Here is a 20,201-nt window from a genome sequence, read left to right as displayed (position 1 = left end):
AATCCAATATCTGCCATGTTATTCTGTCATCTTTTCTCCCTTTTTCCCAAAACGTGATAAACGTCAGTCCTCCTTTTCTGCAGAATGTAATAAATCCGATCAACAAATCACAGCGCACCATTCCACATGCTGTAAACAACAATGGCGGCACTTTGAATACACACAGAAACCCAGTTTTTCTCATCTACCTTGACTTCGTGATCAACAAACAAACATAAACAAAATAATACTTTTGATTGCATTAATAAACCTGTGGTGGTTTTCTGTGGCAGGAAAGAAACGTAAGCCATTAAAATCTAAAAATTTACGCGAGAGGCACTCGGGCGAAGGAAAAATGCCAGCTGTTGCTTGATCTCACACGACAGCATCAAGCTTCTGTCATGCTAACACACTGACCCCAGCGGATCTTATGAAAAACTTCCCATTATTTAACTCGAATCCAAAGAAAAATTTAGCAGGACCAAAACATTTTATAGCTGATAGCTGTCAAAAAAGTTCAGCGACGATGTCTCAAGGATGACAGCAGCAATGACAGTGTTCTTAATATGACAAAGTTAGTGTTTTCATTAATGCCATTATTGGTTTTTTATCAGTGTAGTCAACTAAATGAATATAACATGGCAAAGATGAATGCACATTTATATATTGATTCAACAGATTTACATTTTGAAAAAAAAACATGTCATGGACTTGTTGCATTTTGTGAAAAATTATCTGTTTTTATAAAACATCTTTGAAAATCAAATGATGGATTTGATTTTTTTTATGTTTTTATAACCTAAAGATGCTATGTGAAAGTTTGTAACAAAAAATAGTGGTTTTCATTATTGGTATAGGAAACACGTTTTTACCCGAATTAGTCAACATTGATTTATTGCGTTTGGGAAGCAAAGTCTTCATATATAACAATGTGCAAGTGATTTTTGGATATTTAATCGTACATATTGTTAATTTAAAGCGAAGAGAAAATATAAACAGTAGTGTAACATATGGGGAATTTGCAATTAATACTATAAAATGTACCTACACTGCAAAAAATTATTTTTTATGTTTTCAGTAAAAATATCTTAAAATTCTTAAATTAAGCTGCTTTTTCTTGATGAGCAAAACAACCCAAGAAAATACGTCTAGCTCCCAGACCAAAAACATCAAATGTAAGTGATTTTGTGCATAAAACAAGCAAAAAAAATCTGCCAATGGGGTAAGCAAAAAAATCTTGAAAAATTTTCATAAACACTAATATCAAGAAAAATTTGCTTACCCCATTGGCAGATTTTTTTTGCTTGTTTTAAGCACAAAATCACTTACATTTGATGTTTTTGGTATAAAAACTAGAACTATTTTCTTGGGTCGTTTTGCTCATCAAGAAAAAGCATCTTAATTTAAGAATTTTTAGGTATTTTTACTGAAAACAAGACAAGACTACTAAGAAAATATTTTCTTGGAAATCATTTTTTGCAGTGTAAGCAACACATACTGAAAAATTGGATTCAAAACGTGTCTATAACAACAAGACATTTGTGTCCCTGCCTGTAAAAACACAGTTTCATCTAGATATTTTATTATTGACTGAGTAAGGTCATGTCAAAGATTGAAATCAATGTGAAATCAATCATTGATGCTCCAGATCTCATGATAGGGTCACAAAAAGCAGAACCACAGACTGTTAATGTGAAACGTTCTGAAACAATTTACGAATAAACAAAAAGTTGTGTGCGTGCCCACCTGGGTTGCTTCATCCATCCCTCTAGTCGCATATGACCACCAGCATCTTTCAGGGCGGATGTGCTGCCCTTCTCTCTGCACAACGCCTCAGAGAGGTGCAGGGCGTACTCAGTGGGTACACCGCAAGCCGCCGGAAGATACGGAGAACATTTGGGGTGGCAGAGAGCGTGACATTCTGAAACAAGGGAGACAGAAATTTGATTACAGTGACATCACAGCACATCTTTTGTATTTGGATGAGCACGAGTCGTACCAATGCAAGTAGCGGCCTGCCGTCCGAAATGAACCGTGTCCAGACAGACGGTGCAGCGTGCCGCCCTCATGTTCAGCCCCTGCGTGAAGCGATGTGGAGTGCTGTGATGAATCCGGTCCTTTACCCGTCTGGTGTACTCTGACATGATCAGACAGATAAATCGAGGCTCTTACATTGTGTCTCTTACACTCATCTATATCTCTGACGCAAACAGCGATGAGCAGCTGAAAAATATTGTTTCCCTATAAGGGAAATAGTACAGATCTCACTGTACTATCCAGACTGAGTTACATGCATACAGCCGGATGGCCATATATACCGGTGTATATACGAGAAGCCTGAGATTTTGAGATAAGCTCAGTGTCCTGATCTGAATCTTTCAATAGTGTACTGAGTAATGTAATGAATATGTCCCCAAAAGAACTTGACTGACTGCAGAACAGTTTAACTGAGATGTTTAGATCCGGCCATAGAGCTTATCTCTCCAGAGAAAAACAAACAAACATATGAATAAATAAATGATAATGGAGAGCCGTCCGACTCATTCCCATAAAACTATCCCATTTGTGTCTCTGTGAATTACTACTAATATAAAAACAATTACTGAGAAATATCAACTCTATCTCACGGCAATTCATACAAAATTCAAATTTTTCGTACGACCACATTTGAACATTTTTGTACGATTTGCTTTTGCCGCTGTGATGTTGTGGTTTTATTGTTGTTTTTATAATAATCATTTTTTTTGTACGATTCACTTTGTACGAATTCATAAGAATAAGCAAGCCTGTAAAATTCGTACAAATTCTCTTATGATCAGGCTGGAATAACTGAATAAAACCTGTTTACTATTATTTGCATGCTAATAATCATTGCAACATTTTATTGGTTATATTTTTTTTAATTATTAACTCTTTCCCCGCAGCGTTTTCTTTTTTTAAGTCAGTCAGCGGCATGATTTTCACAAAAGTTTAATGCCTTACAGAAATGCCTTTCTTCTTTAAATACACAAACATACAATATATCAAATAAACAGACCCTCTGTTTAAAAAAAAAAAACAAGAGAAAAAAACGTTTATTCCTATCTTCATCTGTTTTCTTTCATCACACTTCAAACATGAGTAGGTTTCTTAAAAAATACCAAATTTTGAGCAAAAAACTGAGATAATTGCATTTTTGTAAAGGCCTTTGTTAGCAATCAGATTCAGAAAATTTTTACTGGTTTTGGATCAGTGAATGCTTTAGTGTTTTATAAGTTGGGTAAGAGCACCACCTAGTGGATAATAGCGGAAATATGGATTGCCGTAAAAACTTGTTATTGGCAGGGACGCGTTCACCCTCAATCGACGAGATAACCCGTCAATGGCAGAAGAGAGTTAAGAACTACATTTTTAATTTATCGACAATAAAATATGCTATCGTTGTTTATTATTTATTCCAAAAGTAGGTAAAAATGATAGTTTAAACAAGTGTTATAACATTTTCTATATTTGCACTTATATCTAAAGATCTTTTCTTGGCACAAAGTACAAAAAATATTGACAGTATAGGCAGCTGGTTGTTATCAAAGAAATAATCCAGACAGTTTTAACAGGACCTGACATGAATCAGAGAGTTTTGTATAACACTGAAGCGGCTTATTTCATGATAACAACCTGCTGCCTGTACATTACCCCACTTATTACATGGCTATTTACCTCATAAGTAAGGTAAGAAACATTAAATACTTATTTGAAATCTCATTCTTAACGAATACACTGCAAAAAATGACTTTCTTACTTAGTATTTTTGTTTGTTTTCAGTAAAAATATCTAAAAATTCTTAAATTAAGATGTATTTTCTTGATGAGCAAAATGACCTAGGAAAATAAGTCTAGTTTTAAGACAAAAAATATAAACTTAAAGCGAATTTGTGCCTAAAACAAGCAAAATAATGCCTAAACACTTTTCTTATTCCATTGGCAGATTTTTTTGCTTGTTTGTTTTAAGCACTAATCTACTTACATTTTACATTTTCTGTCTAAAAACTAGACTTATTTTTCTAGGTAATTTTGCTCATCTTAATTTAAGAACATTTAGATATTTTTACTGAAAACATGACAAAACACTAAGAAAGAATTTCTGCACTCCAAAAGACTATTTTCAAGAATTTTTTTTTTGTATTTTTGTCTTGTTTTCAGCAAAAACATCAAAAAATTCCCAAACTAAGATGCTCCCTCCTGATGAGCCAAACGACCCAAGAAAACAAATCTAGTTTTTAGAAATTTGATTTTGTGTATAAAACAAGCAAAAAAAAAAATCTGCCAATGGGGTAAGCAAATTTTTCTTTAATTTTTCTTTAATTTAGTGTTTAAGACAAATGTTTACGATTTTTTGCTTACCCCAAATCACTTAAATTTGATATTTTTGGTCTAAAAACTAGACTTATGTTCTTGGGTCGTTTTGCTCATCAAGAAAACACATCTTAATTTAAGAATTTTTATATATTTTTATATATATTTATATATATATATATTGTTTTCAACAAGACAAAAACACTAAGATTCTTTTTCTTAAAAATATTTTTTTGCAGTGCGTAAGGGAAAACAAGTTTACTTTCAGTTTTAAGATAAGATGTTCAAATGTCACAAAGACACAATTTGGTGTAATCATTTGTAAACATTATATGTGTTGTTAAAATACATATTTATATTTAATTTTGTGTAATTAAACTGTAACTGTCAAAATAATTTGCAGCATCCGGGTTACTGTGTGTGATTAGTTTTGAGCGGTTGTTATCTGAAAAGAACGAACCTTGGAATGTCGCCACTGGCCAATCAGAATCAAGCATTTTAGAGAGCCGTGTAATAATGTGATATAATGATATTTGTAAGTGAAGGCCAGTAGTTTTGCACTTCTACTGCATAAACCATTCAAAGATATAGAAATGTCATGGGTTATTAATATTTTTAATCTTAAAGGAATAGTCTACTCATTTTCAATATTAAAATATGTTATTACCTTAACTAAGAATTGTTGATACATCCCTCTATCATCTGTGTGCGTGCACGTAAGCGCTGGAGCGCGCTGCGACACTTCGATAGCATTTAGCTTAGCCCCATTCATTCAATGGTACCATTTAGAGATAAAGTTAGAAGTGACCAAACACATCAACGTTTTTCCTATTTAAGACGAGTAGTTATACGAGCAAGTTTGGTGGTACAAAATAAAACGTAGCGCTTTTCTAAGCTGATTTAAAAGAGGAACTATATTTTATGGCGTAATAGCACTTTTGGGACTACTTTGACTCGGCGCAGTTACACCCTCCCTCTCCCATTATGAGAGTGAGAAGGGGAGCAGACTTTTCAGGCGAGTCGAAGTACTCCCAAAAGTGCTATTACGCCATAAAATATAGTTCCTCTTTTAAATCCGCTTAGAAAAGCGCTACGTTTTATTTTGTACCACCAAACTTGCTCGTATAACTACTCGTCTTAAATAGGAAAAACGTTGATGTGTTTGGTCACTTCTAACTTTATCTCTAAATGGTACCATTGAATGAATGGGGCTAAGCTAAATGCTATCGAAGTGTCGCAGCGCGCTCCAGCGCTTACGTGCACGCACACAGATGATAGAGGGATGTATCAACAATTCTTAGTTAAGGTAATAACATATTTTAATATTGAAAATGAGTAGACTATTCCTTTAAATCTAAATGATTTACTCGATGATGGTCTCTGCCAGTTCACATCCAGTTCAAAATGTATAATGTTCAGGCACAAATGTGGCAGTTTTTTAAGAATGAGCCACCTAAGACTAAGTTATATAAGAACTTACTTTCAGAAGTGACTCTCCTTATTTCTGTGGGATGACAACAGAGAAGTAGAGTGAGTGTGGACACACAAGAGAGAGATACACACATTAGAGATACATACCTTCAGCCTGGAGTCCTTCACAAGACTTGATATGATCTCATGTCATAGTAAACACAGTAAAACCTTTCACATTTCTCACAGGGAACTCATTTGTCAGCTTCCCAGCGTGAGATAAACTAGTAAGAAGAATCTTGTCGGTTGTTTATTAATTTCGAACCTTCAGGATTGGCCACGTCCTTCCTGCGGGCGGAGCTTGATGACATCAGAGGGCCACTGGGCTGGTGTTCAGGGGATTTGTTGGATTTGGTGGACATCATGAGCTGCTGACGGGTCAGGCCAGGGGTGACCGGGGATCCGCTGTGTTCCAGAGCTTTAAACTGAACTGTTGAGAGAGAAAATACAATGAACGTGTGATTTTAGTTTTGGTTGTTGGCACGTTGCTGACTTGTTATAAGGGTGACATGAGTGGTTGTTGGGATGTAGCTGACTTGTTCCTAGGATAATATGGGTGGTTGTTGGAGCATTGCTGACTTGTTGCTAGGGTGACATGAGTGGTTGTTGGGATGTAGCTAACTTGTTCCTAGGATAATATGGGTGGTTGTTGGGGCATTGTTGACTTGTTGCTAGGGTGACATGAGTGGTTGTTGGGGTGTAGCTGACTTGTTCCTAGGGTAATGTGGGTGGTTGTTGGGGCATTGCGGATTTGTTGCTAGGATGACATGGATGGCTGTTGAGGTGTTGCTGACTTGTTGTTAGGGTGACATGAGTGGTTGTTGGCACGTTGCTGACTTGTTGCTAGGGTGACAAGAGCAGTTGTTGGGGTGTAGCTGACTTGTTTCTAGGGTAATGCGGGTGGTTGTTGGGACATTGCTGACTTGTTGATAGGGTGCCATAGGCCGTTTTTAGGGTGTTGCTGAATTGTTACTATGGTGACATGAGCGATTGTTGGGGCATTGCTAACTTGTTGCAAGGGTGACATGGATGGTTGTTGGGGCGTTGCTAACTTGTTGCTAGGGTGACATGAGTGGTAGTTGGGGTGTAGCTGACTTGTTCTTAGGGTAATGTGAGTGGTTTTTGGGGCATTGCTGACTTGTTGCTAGGGTGACATGAGCAGTTGTTGGGGTGTAGCTGACTTGTTCCTAGAGTAATGTGGGTGGTTGCTGGGGCATTGCTGACTTGTTGCTAGGGTGACATAGGCGGTTGTTAGTGTGTTGCTGAATTGTTACTACAGTGACATGAGCGATTGTTGGGGCATTGCTAACTTGTTGCTAGGGTGACATGGATGGTTGTTGGGGCATTGCTGACTTGTTGCTAGAGTGACATGAGTGGTTGTTGGTACGTTGCTGACTTGTTGCTAGGGTGACATGAGCGGTTGTTGAGGTGTAGCTGACTTGTTGCTAGGGTGATGTGGGTGGTTGTTGGGTCATTGCTGACTTGTTGCTAGGGTGACATAGGCAGTTGTTAGGGTGATGCTGAATTGTTACTACGGTGACATGAGTGATTGTTGGGGCATTGCTGACTTGTTGCTAGGGTGACATGAGTGGTTGTTGGAGCGTTGCTGACTTGTTGCTAGGGTGACATGAGTGGTTGTTGTAGCGTTTCTGACTTGTTATAAGGGTGACACGAGTGGTTGTTGGCATGTTGCTGACTTGTTGCTAGGTCGACATGGATGGTTGTTGAGGTGTAGCTGACTTGTTGCTAGGGTGATGTGGGTGGTTGTAGGTCATTGCTGACTTGTTGCTAGGGTGACAAAGGCAGTTGTTAGGGTGATGCTGAATTGTTACTAGGGTGACATGAGCGATTGTTGGGGCATTGCTGACTTGTTGCTAGGGTGACATGAGTGGTTGTTGGGGCATTGCTGACTTGTTGCTAGGGTGACATGAGTGGTTGTTGGTGTGTTGCTGACTTGTTGCTAGGGTGACATGATTGGTTGTTGGCACGTTGCTGACTTGTTGCTAGGGTGACATGAGCAGTTGTTGGGGTGTAGCTGACTTGTTCCTAGGGTGATGTTGGCAGATGTTAGGGTGTTGCTGAATAATTACTACAGTGACAAGAGTGGTATTTGGGGCATTGCTGACTTGTTAGTAGGGTGACATGGGCGGTTGCTGGTGTGTTGATGACTTGTTGCTTGGGTGACGTGGGCGGTTGTTAGGGTGTTGCTGAATTGTTACTACAGTGACATGAGCGGTTGTTGAGGTGCTGCTGATTTGTTGCTATATGTCCTTCTTAAATGTAAGTCTATGGTGTTTTGTAGTTAAATTACACTCTTAAAAATAAAGGGTCATTCACCCTTTATATTAGAATAAGCATTTTTTGTTTCCCACCAAACCATTTAATTAAAGATTCTTAAAAGAACCATTTCTTTCGTACTTTTTATGAAAAAACATTTTGTGAAACAATACAAATCATCTTTGTATTTTAAAGGTTCTTTTGGGAACAATTCAATCAACTATGGTTCTTCTATGGCATCGTATAGTACCTTTATCTTAAAGTATGGAACAAAAAAATATTTTAACATAAAAAATAAGGACAGACACATATCAGATTGAAACTTGAACATATGTTTAAGCACTATAATAAAAAGCATAAACATGAGTGTCACACCTTCTCTGAGCTCCATGCGTGTTTTCTGCAGGGCGTCTTCAAGCTCCGAGCAGCGAGCTCGCTCTTTCTCCAGCGCCACCTTCAGATCGCTGTATTGCAGGGGCACAGGTGCCACAGGGGTAACAGCAGGTACCTGCGTCTGCCCCTGAGCTGCCAGCGCTGCCAACAGATCCTCACGGCGCCGGCCGCCGAAGATCCCCTGAATCCAGAGAGAAAGAGCCAGTGAATTGCCCAGACTCGTGTTCACCAATATGCCGGGACTCTGCCCTGTTAGCCGATCCCTCTTAATCCAGCCAAATTAGATGCCCCCACCTACAGTTTACATACTCGGGGCACACATGTGTGCAGAAGTCCTCAGTTTTGTGTGTATATTAGCTTTTTCTGATTGACGTTTAGCTTTGTTAGTCTATGGTGTTGTTAGGTTATGCAGCTCTAGGGACACCTAATACTTAGCAAGCAGTTAGTCAGATTAGTTAATGAAGTAAATTCACAGCGGATGACTCTGACCTTTTTCTTCTTAGAGGGGTGCTCTACCTTGGCCTGCAGAAAGTCTATGAGCTTGGTCTGTTGGGTGATGGTTCCTTCCATCTTCACCTTCTCGTGAGAGTACGCCGCCTGCAGGTGAAACCATACTGCTCTTACAATGCAGCTCTGGACATTTCTTATGTTTGCAGTTGCATACTTCACTGTATACTAACTAAGTGGCAACCTTTCGGTCTCTCTCGTGAATCCAAAACGAAAGCGACGAGCCACTAGAGACAGGCTCCAAAAGGGAGTCAATCTCATGGACCCACCCATATTAAAATCCTCACCTTTACAGCAGAAAATATATGTTTACAACCCGGTATATAATTTGTTTTGTTCTTTATAGCCTTTAATGACAACTCTGAGGGGATGATTTTGTAACTCCGTTTGAATTACATTAAGCCTTAAAGTTCTGCATAATTAAGGGGGTTGCCACCTGAGTGACACATGAATTGCCACGCCTGTCACTATCATTGAGCTAGGTGGGCATGGTTTCAGCAACCAGGCACCTCAGCTCCACTCATGTTCCACCTCTTTGCCCATTTTTGGTTATCCGGGAGTGACAAGCGGTGACGAGCTGCCAAGATGGCAACGACCGGCCCCGCCCACTTTGGGCTTCAAAAATGCTCTTCAGAAAACTATGGGTGACGTCACGGATATTACGTCCTTGTTTAATACACTACAGTGTGTACTAAGTGCAGTATTCACCAAAAACATTTTAAATGTCCGTAAGTCATGATGTTTACATTTAAAAGTGTCGTCCAATTATCATATCGCATATCACATTTTGTAGCATAAGCCATTAAGTATTTAAGCAATTTGAGTATTAATTGGTCATAATTTTAGATGATTTGATTTGTCTTTGTTAAAGTATGTAAAACAATAGTTTTTCCAACCCGTGGGTCCTGGTTTTATAAAATTATTTGTCCTGTCCCAGCCCGCCTCGCAACACTTTATCTATTTTTACAACCCATCCCACACTTGCGACCATTAAATAGACATACTAGGCATTTGTAATGTAAATGAAAAGATGTTTTATTTCAGCTTAAAAGTAAACCTAATAAAATATAAAAAATATATATTCCCGAATATATAATATATCGTCGCTGCCTGATGAAACTCACGTATGTCCAAAACGGTTACTACTTTTCAGGAAGTGAAAAAAACATCGTATTTCAAAAGCAGTTGAATGTAGCGTTGTCATACTTGATATGGCATCTTTACATGTAACCATATTCTTGCCAGTGTAATGATATAATCCACATTTGACCAAAATTGAGTTTAAATGGACATACGTCCAAATTTTACAGTAATGGTGGTCGATACGCGTTCTTCCGATCATTAATATTGGTACGCTTAGTTTATTTAATATTAATTATACATTTATTAACTGTCTCTTGCAAACTATGAAGGGACAATGAATCAATACACTGACATGGTAATGCTAGACAGATACTTTGTTTGCACAGTCCTACCGTAATGTTGTCACTCCTAGACGTACGTCTGGCGTCAGGGGGGAAACGTTTACCTCGATGAAGGAAAGTCAGTAGGTACTTTAACATGCAACCAAATAATCCGTTTGTAATCATATTGATGGCTCGATTGTATTGAAAAGCCTTCATGTAAACACCTTAATCAATACGATTGAGGACGATCGGATGCAAATTTGGATCGTATTGAAGGGGGTGGTGTACTCCGATCTGTGATCAGATCTGCAGGGGAAAAGTACGCATGTAAACGCGTGAATCGTCTCACCAGGCTGTGTTTATTCAGCTATCCAGTCCTGAGCTTCAATGAAACTTCACGAGACCGGCGAAATGCTTCCACAGGGCGGGAGATACGCGGCGCGATTGACAGCTTTGACACCAAATGGATATACGTGAAAATCAGATCACATGATTTCACAACTTTTCATTGGTCATTTAGGTATGTGAAGCATACTGTATACGGAAATGAACCTGGACACTCAATCCGTTGAAAAATCTCAAAATCTGCAAAATGGACATACGTGGTTTTCATCGGACAGCGACGATATGCTTTAGGGAATTTCACACAACATACATGCTTTTTTGTTTTGTTTTTAATGACCGGCCCCAACTGGCCCACAAATAAAGTCATAATTTCTTTACCCGCCCCAACCCGATCTACAGGATTTGAGATGACCCGCGGGTTTTGAGACAACACGTGCATCACTAGTAGGCAATAAGTAATAAACAATGGGTCTCATTCACCAAGCGTGCAAACTCACGGATTTGTCCGTGAAATGTGCATACAGACGTTTTCACAAACAAATCATGATTCAACAAAAACTTTCACACCAAAATTGCTTCTAAAAGTACAAAAAAATTCAAGAACAAATAATATAACACGTACGCAATAATTACGCATGCTATACTCAAATACTAGGCTAATTATAATGTAGCCTATATAATAATTTTGAAATATAATTTACATTATGTTATATATTATAATATTTTCTATATTATTAGTAAGCAATAAGGTAAGAGAGGCTGTGCTGTATCGTGAATAAGTAACGGCTGAAGGGCGTTGTTAGGCACGACGCGAAGCCTGCAACCCCTTCAGCCGTTACTTATTCACGATACAGCACTTGCTTCGAGTACCTTATTGCTTTTATAAAACGGTTACCACACAATATTAAAGTAAAAAAAAATTTGTGCAACTTTCATGAAGTTATATCAATAAAAGCATTCCTTCCGCTAGAAAAAATAGTCCCTGACTGCGAACAATAACATGAAAGCTCAAATACAAACAACAAACTGTTCTCAAACTTTAGCTGTGTCTGAAACCATTCCCTTGTTCACTCATTCACTATTCCCTATATGGGGAATGACAGTTGAGTCCACTATATGGGGAAGAAGCAAATGAAAATGAGTGAGCGATTTCGGACACTGATGCAAATATCACGCGTCAGAGAGCTGTCGCAGAGATTCATCAAAACACACCAAAACAAAAACTGTGTGGCTTTATTGATTGTGCTGTGAAATGGTAAAGTTTACTTTCTTACTGTTTTTCACATTTGTCATGTTTATTCTATTAGTTGATAATAAAGAGAGCAAAACAACTGCTTATAATATTTATGTACTTCTGTTTATTTATTGTTTAATAAAAATGTGTATTAGATTTTAAATAAAAGATAACGCAATTATTTTTCATTTGTTTATTTTCAAAAAGTAGAAAATAACTGACAACAAGAAAATGTTTGGTGTTTACTGTCAGTATCCTTCAGCTGATTCAAGTTACGCGTTCGTCTCCCGTTGCATCATGGGAAATATGAGTGAACGAGTGTACATCGAATGTACCCTCAAAATCAGAGTGCATTGTGGGTAAAAAGTAGTGAATGAATGTGGGAATGAAGTTGTTCACTCAGGTTTCGGACACCACTACAAAATGGCCGACACCCGACATAGTGCACTATATAGTGGATAGGGTGCGGTTTCAGACACAGCTCGTCTCATTATATGTTTATGTGTTGCTAAGGGTGTTGCTAAGGGCGCAGTGATATTAAATAAAACCGTTGGGTGAAGCGGTCATAGCAGTGTTTTATCGTGAATAAAGCACACCTATTGACTAATCAGAATCAAGGATTGGAACTAACCGTTTTATAATTATTATTATAATACACAGTATTTAATACATTATTATATAGGCTTTTTTATATTTATTTTTGATTGTCTTTTAAATTAAGTCTTCAAAATCGCATCCCATATATATATTTTTTACCAATACTTGTTACTTCCTCCACCAACAGCAAAACTTCCAAAATAAAAAACGGAACCTTACAGATAATGAATATGATTATGGATTTCTTTTCTAGATCTTTTGCTTCAGTGACAAACTGTTCAAAAATTTTCTGTGGACAAGCACTGCGAAAAGCCCTTATATGGAGCTGGTTTGGGTTGTTTTTTATGCAAACTGCCATGCTTGTGCACGTGGCCGCTTAAGTAGATCACTCCAAATTCACTAACGTAAGAATGAGTATAAGAACAAATTCAAATGTTCATGAGAAGTTCAAATGTGTGTATAAATACTAAAAACGTACGCAATTATTAATTAATTAATTGTCTTTACTTTTGAAGGAATAAAGATGTAAAAAATTGAGGCTAAACTGAATGATTTGCACTCGCAATGTACCTGTATGTTTTCCAGCTGATACTCCAGGTCGGTTCTCTCTGTCTTTAGAAGATCCGTCTGGTCCAGGGCATCCTGGAGACCTTGGGTCAGTCTGAAGATGTGACTCTTCTGCAGGTCCAACTGCTGCTGGAGTTTTGCTTGCTGAGAAAAGAGACACAGCGTCACACACAGACTCATACGATTATATTAAACTAAATTATGCCATTGATCTGATATTACCAGCAGAGTTTCAGAGCTTATTGGATTTCATCTCTATATGCTTCTGGCTTCATTTTAATATCAGACTGATACAACACAATGGACCCCTGTACCTTCTTTAACTCTCTGTTCTGTCCACAAAGATGAATAAAGTGAATGTGAAGTCATGAGTGTTAATGATAAACCTCATCCACGAGTCTCTGTTTCAGTTCTCTCTCCGTCTCCAGCTTCTGTTGGAGGCTGCGGGCGTTCATCTCCAGCATGGTGTGTTTCTTTTCCAGATCACCCAGCTATGAAAGAGAAATGTTAGTATGTTAGTCAGGAATAGGGTTGCAAAGCTTAGGAATTTTGGAAATATTACAAGTTGTAAACTTAAGGAACTTAAGGAAATTATACATTTTGAGTAATTTACACATTTTATTATCACACACTGCAAAAAATTATTTTCAAGAAAAAAAATCTTTTCTTTTCAGTAAAAATATTTTTAAAAAATTCTTAAATTAAGATGCTTTTTCTTGATGAGCAAAATGACCCAAGAAAATAAGTCTAGTTTTTAGACCAAAAATATCAAATTCAAGTGATTTTGTGCATAAAACACCAAAAATATCAAATGCAAGTGATTTTGTGCATAAAACAAGCAAAAAAATCTGCCAATGGAGTAAGCAAAAAATCTTGAACATTTTTCTTAAACACTAAATTCAAGAAAAATTAGCTTACCCCACTGTCAGATTTTTTTGCTTGTTTTATGCACAAAATCACTTAAATTTGATATTTTTGGTCTAAAAACTAGACTTATTTTCGTGGGTCGTTTTAAGAATTTTTTGATATTTTTACTGAAAACAAGACAAAAATACGAAGATATTTTTTCTTGAAAATCATTTTTTGCAGTGTAGCTTTCAAAAAAATGACTTTCTTTCTTCGTATTTTTTCTTGTTATCTTTTTATTAAATATATAAAAAAAATCTTAAATTAAGACGTATTTTATGGATGAGCAAAATGACCAAGGAAAATAAGTCTAGTTTTTAGACAAAAAAAAATAAAAATTTAAGCGAATTAGTGCTTAAAACAAGCAAAAAATCTGACAATGGATATTTTTTCTTGAATTAAGTGTTTATGAAAAAAGTAAACTTATTTCAAGAAAAGTTTTCTTGTTCCATTGGCAGATTTTTTTGCTTGTTTTAAGCACTAATTTAAAGTTTATTTTTTTGTCTTAAAACTAGACTTATTTTGCTACGTTATTTTGCTCATCAAGAAAATACGTCTTAATTTAAGAATGTTTAGATATTTTTACTGAGAACAAGACAAAAATACTAAGTAAGAAAGTCATTTTTTACAGCTTATTGGAAGAATCTTCATCCGTGTGCCACAATTCCTATTAATTTCCATGTAATTTTCATGAAAAATTCCAAAATTCCTGGAATTCTCGAAACAATCCAGTAAAGCCTTGACAGATTCACTGTTTCTCAAGTCAACTGATCACTGTGCATACCTGTCAACACAACAGTTTTTCCAGGGATTCTCCCGTATTTCACAATTCTATCCCGCTATCATCCCGTTTAACTATTTTTCTGTATCTCTCCCGTATTTTAGTCTTTCTATCACTGCAAAAAAAAATTTTTCAAGAAAAACATTTCTTAGTATTTTTGTCTTGTTTTCAGTAAAAATATCTAAAAATTCTTAAATTAAGATGTTTTTTTCTTGATGAGCAAAATGACCCAAGAAAATAAGTCTACTTTTTAGACCAAAAATATCAAATTCAAGTGATTTTGTGCATAAAACAAGCAAAAAAAATCTGCCAATGGAGTAAGCAAAAAATCTTGAACATTTTTCTTAAACACTAAATTCAAGAAAAATTTGCTTACCCCATTGCCAGATTTTTTTTGTTTGAAAATAATTTTTTGCAGTGATAAAAAATCCCACTGGGAGTATCTGATACTGTATGTTTGCTACATTCGCCTCTGGAAAAGCACGCAGAAGTACAGAGCAAAAATAATTTTTTGGTATAAAACCTAGACTTATTTTCTTGGGTTGTTTTGCTCATCAAGAAAAAGCATTTTAATTTAAGAATTTTTAGATATTTTTACTGAAAACAAGACAAAAATACTAAGAATTTTTTTTCTTGAAAATCATTTTATGCAGTGAATAAAACAAGAAGAAGAAAAAGAATAGCAGTCAAATAAAAAGAACAGCATCCTGAGTGTTACGACTACCTCTTTTACTGCTGTTATTGTCTAGGGATTTTGGTAGCGAACACACAGAAATGGAGGATGCACGAGCCGCGCGCAGTTACACAAAATGCAGTGCGCCCCGCCACGAGCACTCAGCGTGCCCATCCACCCGCGTACACAAACTACATGTTGGTAAATTTCCCTCATTTTCAAATCTCAATGTTGACAGGTATGCACTGTGCTGATAGCTCAGATTATTGAGGATCCAACCTTTAAGCAAGCCCAAGTTTTGAACCACTAAACCACATCACCCCGCACACTGTACTGTATGTGCAAACACACACACTTACGGTATCAGAAAGACCTTCAGCTTTGAGTTTCTGGTCTTTTAGGGCCTGTTGCAGAACCTGGATTTCAGCTTTGTGTTCCTTTACCGCCAGTTCGACAGCCTGACGAGACTCAGAGTTCCTCTGCTCTGCTCTGAGTCTAAAGAGAAAAAAATCAATGCATATGCTTACTATTCATCTGTCTTTAGACATACTTGTAATATCTGTGTTTTTATGTTTAATTATAGTGCTTCTTCAAAGCTGGCTTTGACATTTTTGCCCATCAACAAATGCAACTGCTTGACAATTTTCCTGACCATTGTACCACTGAGAGGTTTGAACCCATGTTGCCCACATAAGCACCAAAGCTGAATGAGATCCCACTATTGTGCCATGGCTCTTATATGGTCCAGTTAGTATCCAGCTCTCCAGCAGTACTGGATAACACTGTAAATATATGTGTGTGTTTCCGGTACCGGTTCTGTTTCTCATTGTCCAGTTGTCTCTGTAAGTCTCGGGATCGGCGCTCTGCCTGGTCCTTCTCCTCTTCCAGAGCAGATCTCCAGTTCTCCCACTGTCTCTCCTTTTCCAGAAGTTCATCGTTCAGCGTCTCTAACTCCAGCACCTGCTCCTCCAACATTGTACATGTCGTCTTCAGCGTCTCTATATTCTACAAACACACACACACAAAATGACTTTAGCTGGGTTTTTACAGTCAGGGTCACAAATATGTAAATGATGTCTGTTATTATTGGCTGTGGGTACTGGTGTAGTTTACACTATTGCTCATCTGAGTGGATCATGTTGAAAATATTGACTAGGTGTTAATATGTAAATGTGGGCTGTCATACCTGATGAACTTATGCTTGTGATATCAAAGATTTGAAAAAGAAGACATTTTGCCTTTTAGATTCAATAATCGGTCTGTAACTGCGGGGGAGTTTAAATGTCTACATGATACATCAAACCTACAGTATTTTTTACTCTCACATCTTATTTACATCGTATTAAAACTAGGTTTACGTGTGTATTCAACGCGCCGCCATTGTTGTTTACAATGCGTGGAATGGTGCGCTGTGATTGGTTGAGCGGATTTATTGCATTTTGCAGAGTAGGAGGAGTGGTGTTTATCGTGTTTTGGGATAAAAGGGAGAAAAGATGACAGAATAACACGACGGATATTGGATTTTGCGTTTTAATACTGACCAGATACAATACTGATTTTGGTGGTAACTTTAATGGCGTTTATCATGTTTTGGAACCAAACTCTTTACTGACGACTGCTGCAAACATGCAGATACAGGATTGTAAGGAACATTGATATTCTGTTTGGCTTTCATTAGGACGGCCGGGTTCAGAGTCAATCTGAATTTATTCTCTGAGTGCCAGCAGGGGGCTTACGGGGTCTCGAATCAGGCGGATGTCTATCTCAGTCCAAGTGCTGGATATCACCACATTTCTGTCAGACAGGACAGAGAAATACAGAAAGAGTCTCCAAATATAGAAAGCGTGCTTCTGGCCCTGTGGAGTCCAGTACTGGAGGGGCAGCGAGTGAATATGACACATTACTGACTCCCACCAGTGTCTATGATTACCACTCGCTCCTGTTACACAACACAGAAACCTGCACACCTACACATTGCATCCCACACGCACACATGCACACACATCACCACACACACATTATATAGCATTTTCCACCCCCGGGCCAAACTGTTATAAGAACGGAAAGGTATGCAACGGTTACAGTTGTTTTTTCTTCACTTGAGCCTGGTTCGGCATAGCACTGTCGCTTTTCACATCTCATACCACCTCTTGCATTATTAAGGCAACGACTGATGCGTTTGTATAGACCCTTTTGTTAGTAAACATTGTGACGTTTTTGTGGGCGGAGTTTAGGTGGAGGCAGATATGGCTTAATATGGTTTGTTTGCTCACACTTTACGATAATATTAAATGCATTAGCTAACATGAACTTCGTTAATGCCAATACAGTTATGGCACTGCCAATCATGTTCATGGTGCATTAACTAATGTTAACAGTTAAAACTTTTCATTTTAATAATCTATTAGTAAGTGCTGAAATTAACATTACTTATAACTGCTGTTCAAGTATTGTTCATTGTTAGTTCATGTTAGCTAATGCATTAACTCATGTTAACAAATACAATCTTATTGTAAAGTGTTAAAGTTTTGAAATAATCTGATTCATCTGACTAAGGCACACACTGTGTGTCCAGGACAGTAAATGCCATTTGGAAAAGTTAACTTTTAATAGACATAACCAGACTGGTTGACCTGTACATGCCTACTCAAAGGCAGGCCCGGTGGCACGAGGGGGCACAACTGACAAGGGGGCATTGTTCCCTTAGATCTGCACTGCAAAAAATTATTTTCAAGAAAAAAAATTCTTAGTATTTTTGTCTTGTTTTCAGTAAAAATATATAAAAATTCTTAAATTAAGATGCTTAATAAGTCTAGTTTTAGACCAAAAATATCAAATTTAAGTGATTTTGTGCATAAAACAAGCAAAAAAAATTTGCCAATGGGGCAAGCAATTTTTTCCTGAATTTAGTGTTTAAGAAAAATGTTCAAGATTTTTTTGCTTACCCCATTGGCAGATTTTTTTTGCTTGTTTCATGCGCAAAATCACTTAAATTTGATATTTTTGGTCTAAAAACTAGACTTATTTTCTTGGGTCGTTTTGCTCATTAAGAAAAAGCATCTTAATTTTATTTCTTAATATATTTTTACTGAAAACAAGACAAAAATACTAAGATTTTTTTTCTTGAAAATAATTTTTTGCAGTGTGGTTTGTGTTTTATTTTTGGCATTCATGTCAAGGTTTAAAAATGAGGCTTTACAAAAAAGATAAATTGAAACTGTATGTGTTTACAAGATTAACTGAAATAAACTAAAAATATAAAGAAAATGATTAGGTTTTACTGTTTTCTATTTATTTTATATGCAACATGGCTGCGTGTCTCTGACTGCCAATGAAGTATAGATGAAAAATCACCCTAAAAGATGATTGGACAGGAAATACATAAATATGGATTTCTGTAGGTGGATAACAATTTCTATTGGCTGCCTGTTGTGCTAGGTGTGTGCGTCTCATGCAGTTCGATGTGTAAGGTCAGCGGTGAGTCATGACTCAAAATAAAAATGTGTGTAAAATGCAAAACTATAAAAACATTGAGTCAACATTTAGGCTGTGTAAAAAAAACGATCATCTTTTGTGTGTTTGTGAACAGGAAAGTGAACAGCACACAACTTGTAAAATTTAAAGAGGACATATCATGAATATCTGACTATTCCCATGCAAATGTTGTGTTTACGGGGACGCTGCATTCTAAAATCTGGCAAAAGCAAGCAATCTCTGTGTTTTTTGGTTTAAGGTTAAGCCCCCTTTAAGGGGTGGTTCAGTGGTTTTTAATGCATTTTGACTCATGCTAAACGTAGGCAAAGTATCAAAAAAGCAGTTGGGCATGTTACAGAGTATTTCTGTGCCGAATGCACTTCGCCAGGGTTCATACAAGTTTCGGAAAGTTTTTTTTCGATTACGGGTCCAGCTGACGTTTCAGGGGTTTCTATACGTATCACTTCTTTATATGGGCACTTCCCCCTAAAAACCCCGCCCACCTGTCAATCAGCGAGAGACGCTAGAACTTACAAACATCACATCACGCGACAAGCTTTGTTTAATTTCGAAATTCAACAATGGCACGAAAGAAGAAGTGTGTTTTTGGATGTAAGGAGAAGAAAGCCAGCCTTATGGAAACAATGGATATAGTTTATTATCCGGGGTAGCAGCAGAGTTTTGCGTGTGTGTTTGATGCGCTGGATTTTATTGAAAAGTCCCAACCGGGTCACGAGTTGCATGCGGTAAGTAATACTTCTGTCTTATGTTGGAAATAGCTGCGTGCATATTATATAAATGACACGAACATGTAGTGAATCATAAGTTACACAGTGTTCTCCTGCGGTAGTAACTTCTCCTTCTTCATTTTTCCGTACGTTGTCGGAAAGAATCGGTAAAGATAATCTTTCTTTTATAGATCTGATTAAACTAAAGACTCTTCGGAGATATAAAGGATGTAATACCACTCTATAGGTACTCCAGATTAACATTAAAAATGCAGAAACAGCGTGTGTTATGTGAGCTTTAAAAATTTCAAGTGCCCCCTCGTTTATTTCATTCTGTAGCCGGGCCTGCTCAAAAAAATTGATTATGTGATGGGATTACCAGTTAAGTGGCCTGATATCTGCACCAAGTGTGTATATTGAAGATAAATTAAGGGAGTATGATTAAATCAGATAGTTAGACGTCTATAATTATGTACTGGATGGGCACGGACATGAAGTGTGCTGCAAAAGCTTTTTCTGTTTTTTTGCCTGGC

The 20,201-nt window shown here is 37.2% G+C and overlaps 1 protein-coding gene across 7 annotated transcripts in view; it reads right to left on the bottom strand.

Annotated features, from left to right (window-relative positions):
• citb (citron rho-interacting serine/threonine kinase b) overlaps positions 1-20,201 on the bottom strand; it is a 74,858-nt gene that overhangs the window by 11,547 nt on the left and 43,110 nt on the right. For 4 of the 7 annotated variants that reach the window (XM_055167453.2, XM_055167451.2, XM_055167450.2 and 1 more), the window contains exons 17-26: positions 16,278-16,471; positions 15,826-15,961; positions 13,493-13,597; positions 13,110-13,250; positions 8,940-9,047; positions 8,433-8,631; positions 6,046-6,210; positions 5,791-5,814; positions 1,979-2,116; positions 1,726-1,900 (exon numbers count right to left, since the gene is read on the bottom strand). In XM_055167453.2, coding sequence (XP_055023428.1) covers positions 1,726-1,900; positions 1,979-2,116; positions 5,791-5,814; positions 6,046-6,210; positions 8,433-8,631; positions 8,940-9,047; positions 13,110-13,250; positions 13,493-13,597; positions 15,826-15,961; positions 16,278-16,471 — 1,385 coding nt within the window. The remainder of the gene's footprint in view (positions 1-1,725; positions 1,901-1,978; positions 2,117-5,790; positions 5,815-6,045; positions 6,211-8,432; positions 8,632-8,939; positions 9,048-13,109; positions 13,251-13,492; positions 13,598-15,825; positions 15,962-16,277; positions 16,472-20,201) is intronic. The other 3 variants (XM_055167454.2, XM_055167455.2, XM_055167456.2) reach the window with 2 other exon arrangements.

Source organism: Misgurnus anguillicaudatus, chromosome 5 (assembly GCF_027580225.2).
Source record: "Misgurnus anguillicaudatus chromosome 5, ASM2758022v2, whole genome shotgun sequence".
NCBI lineage: Eukaryota > Metazoa > Chordata > Actinopteri > Cypriniformes > Cobitidae > Misgurnus > Misgurnus anguillicaudatus.
The sequence above is the reverse complement of the archived record's forward strand: the minus strand, read 5'-3'. Positions and strand labels throughout refer to the sequence as shown.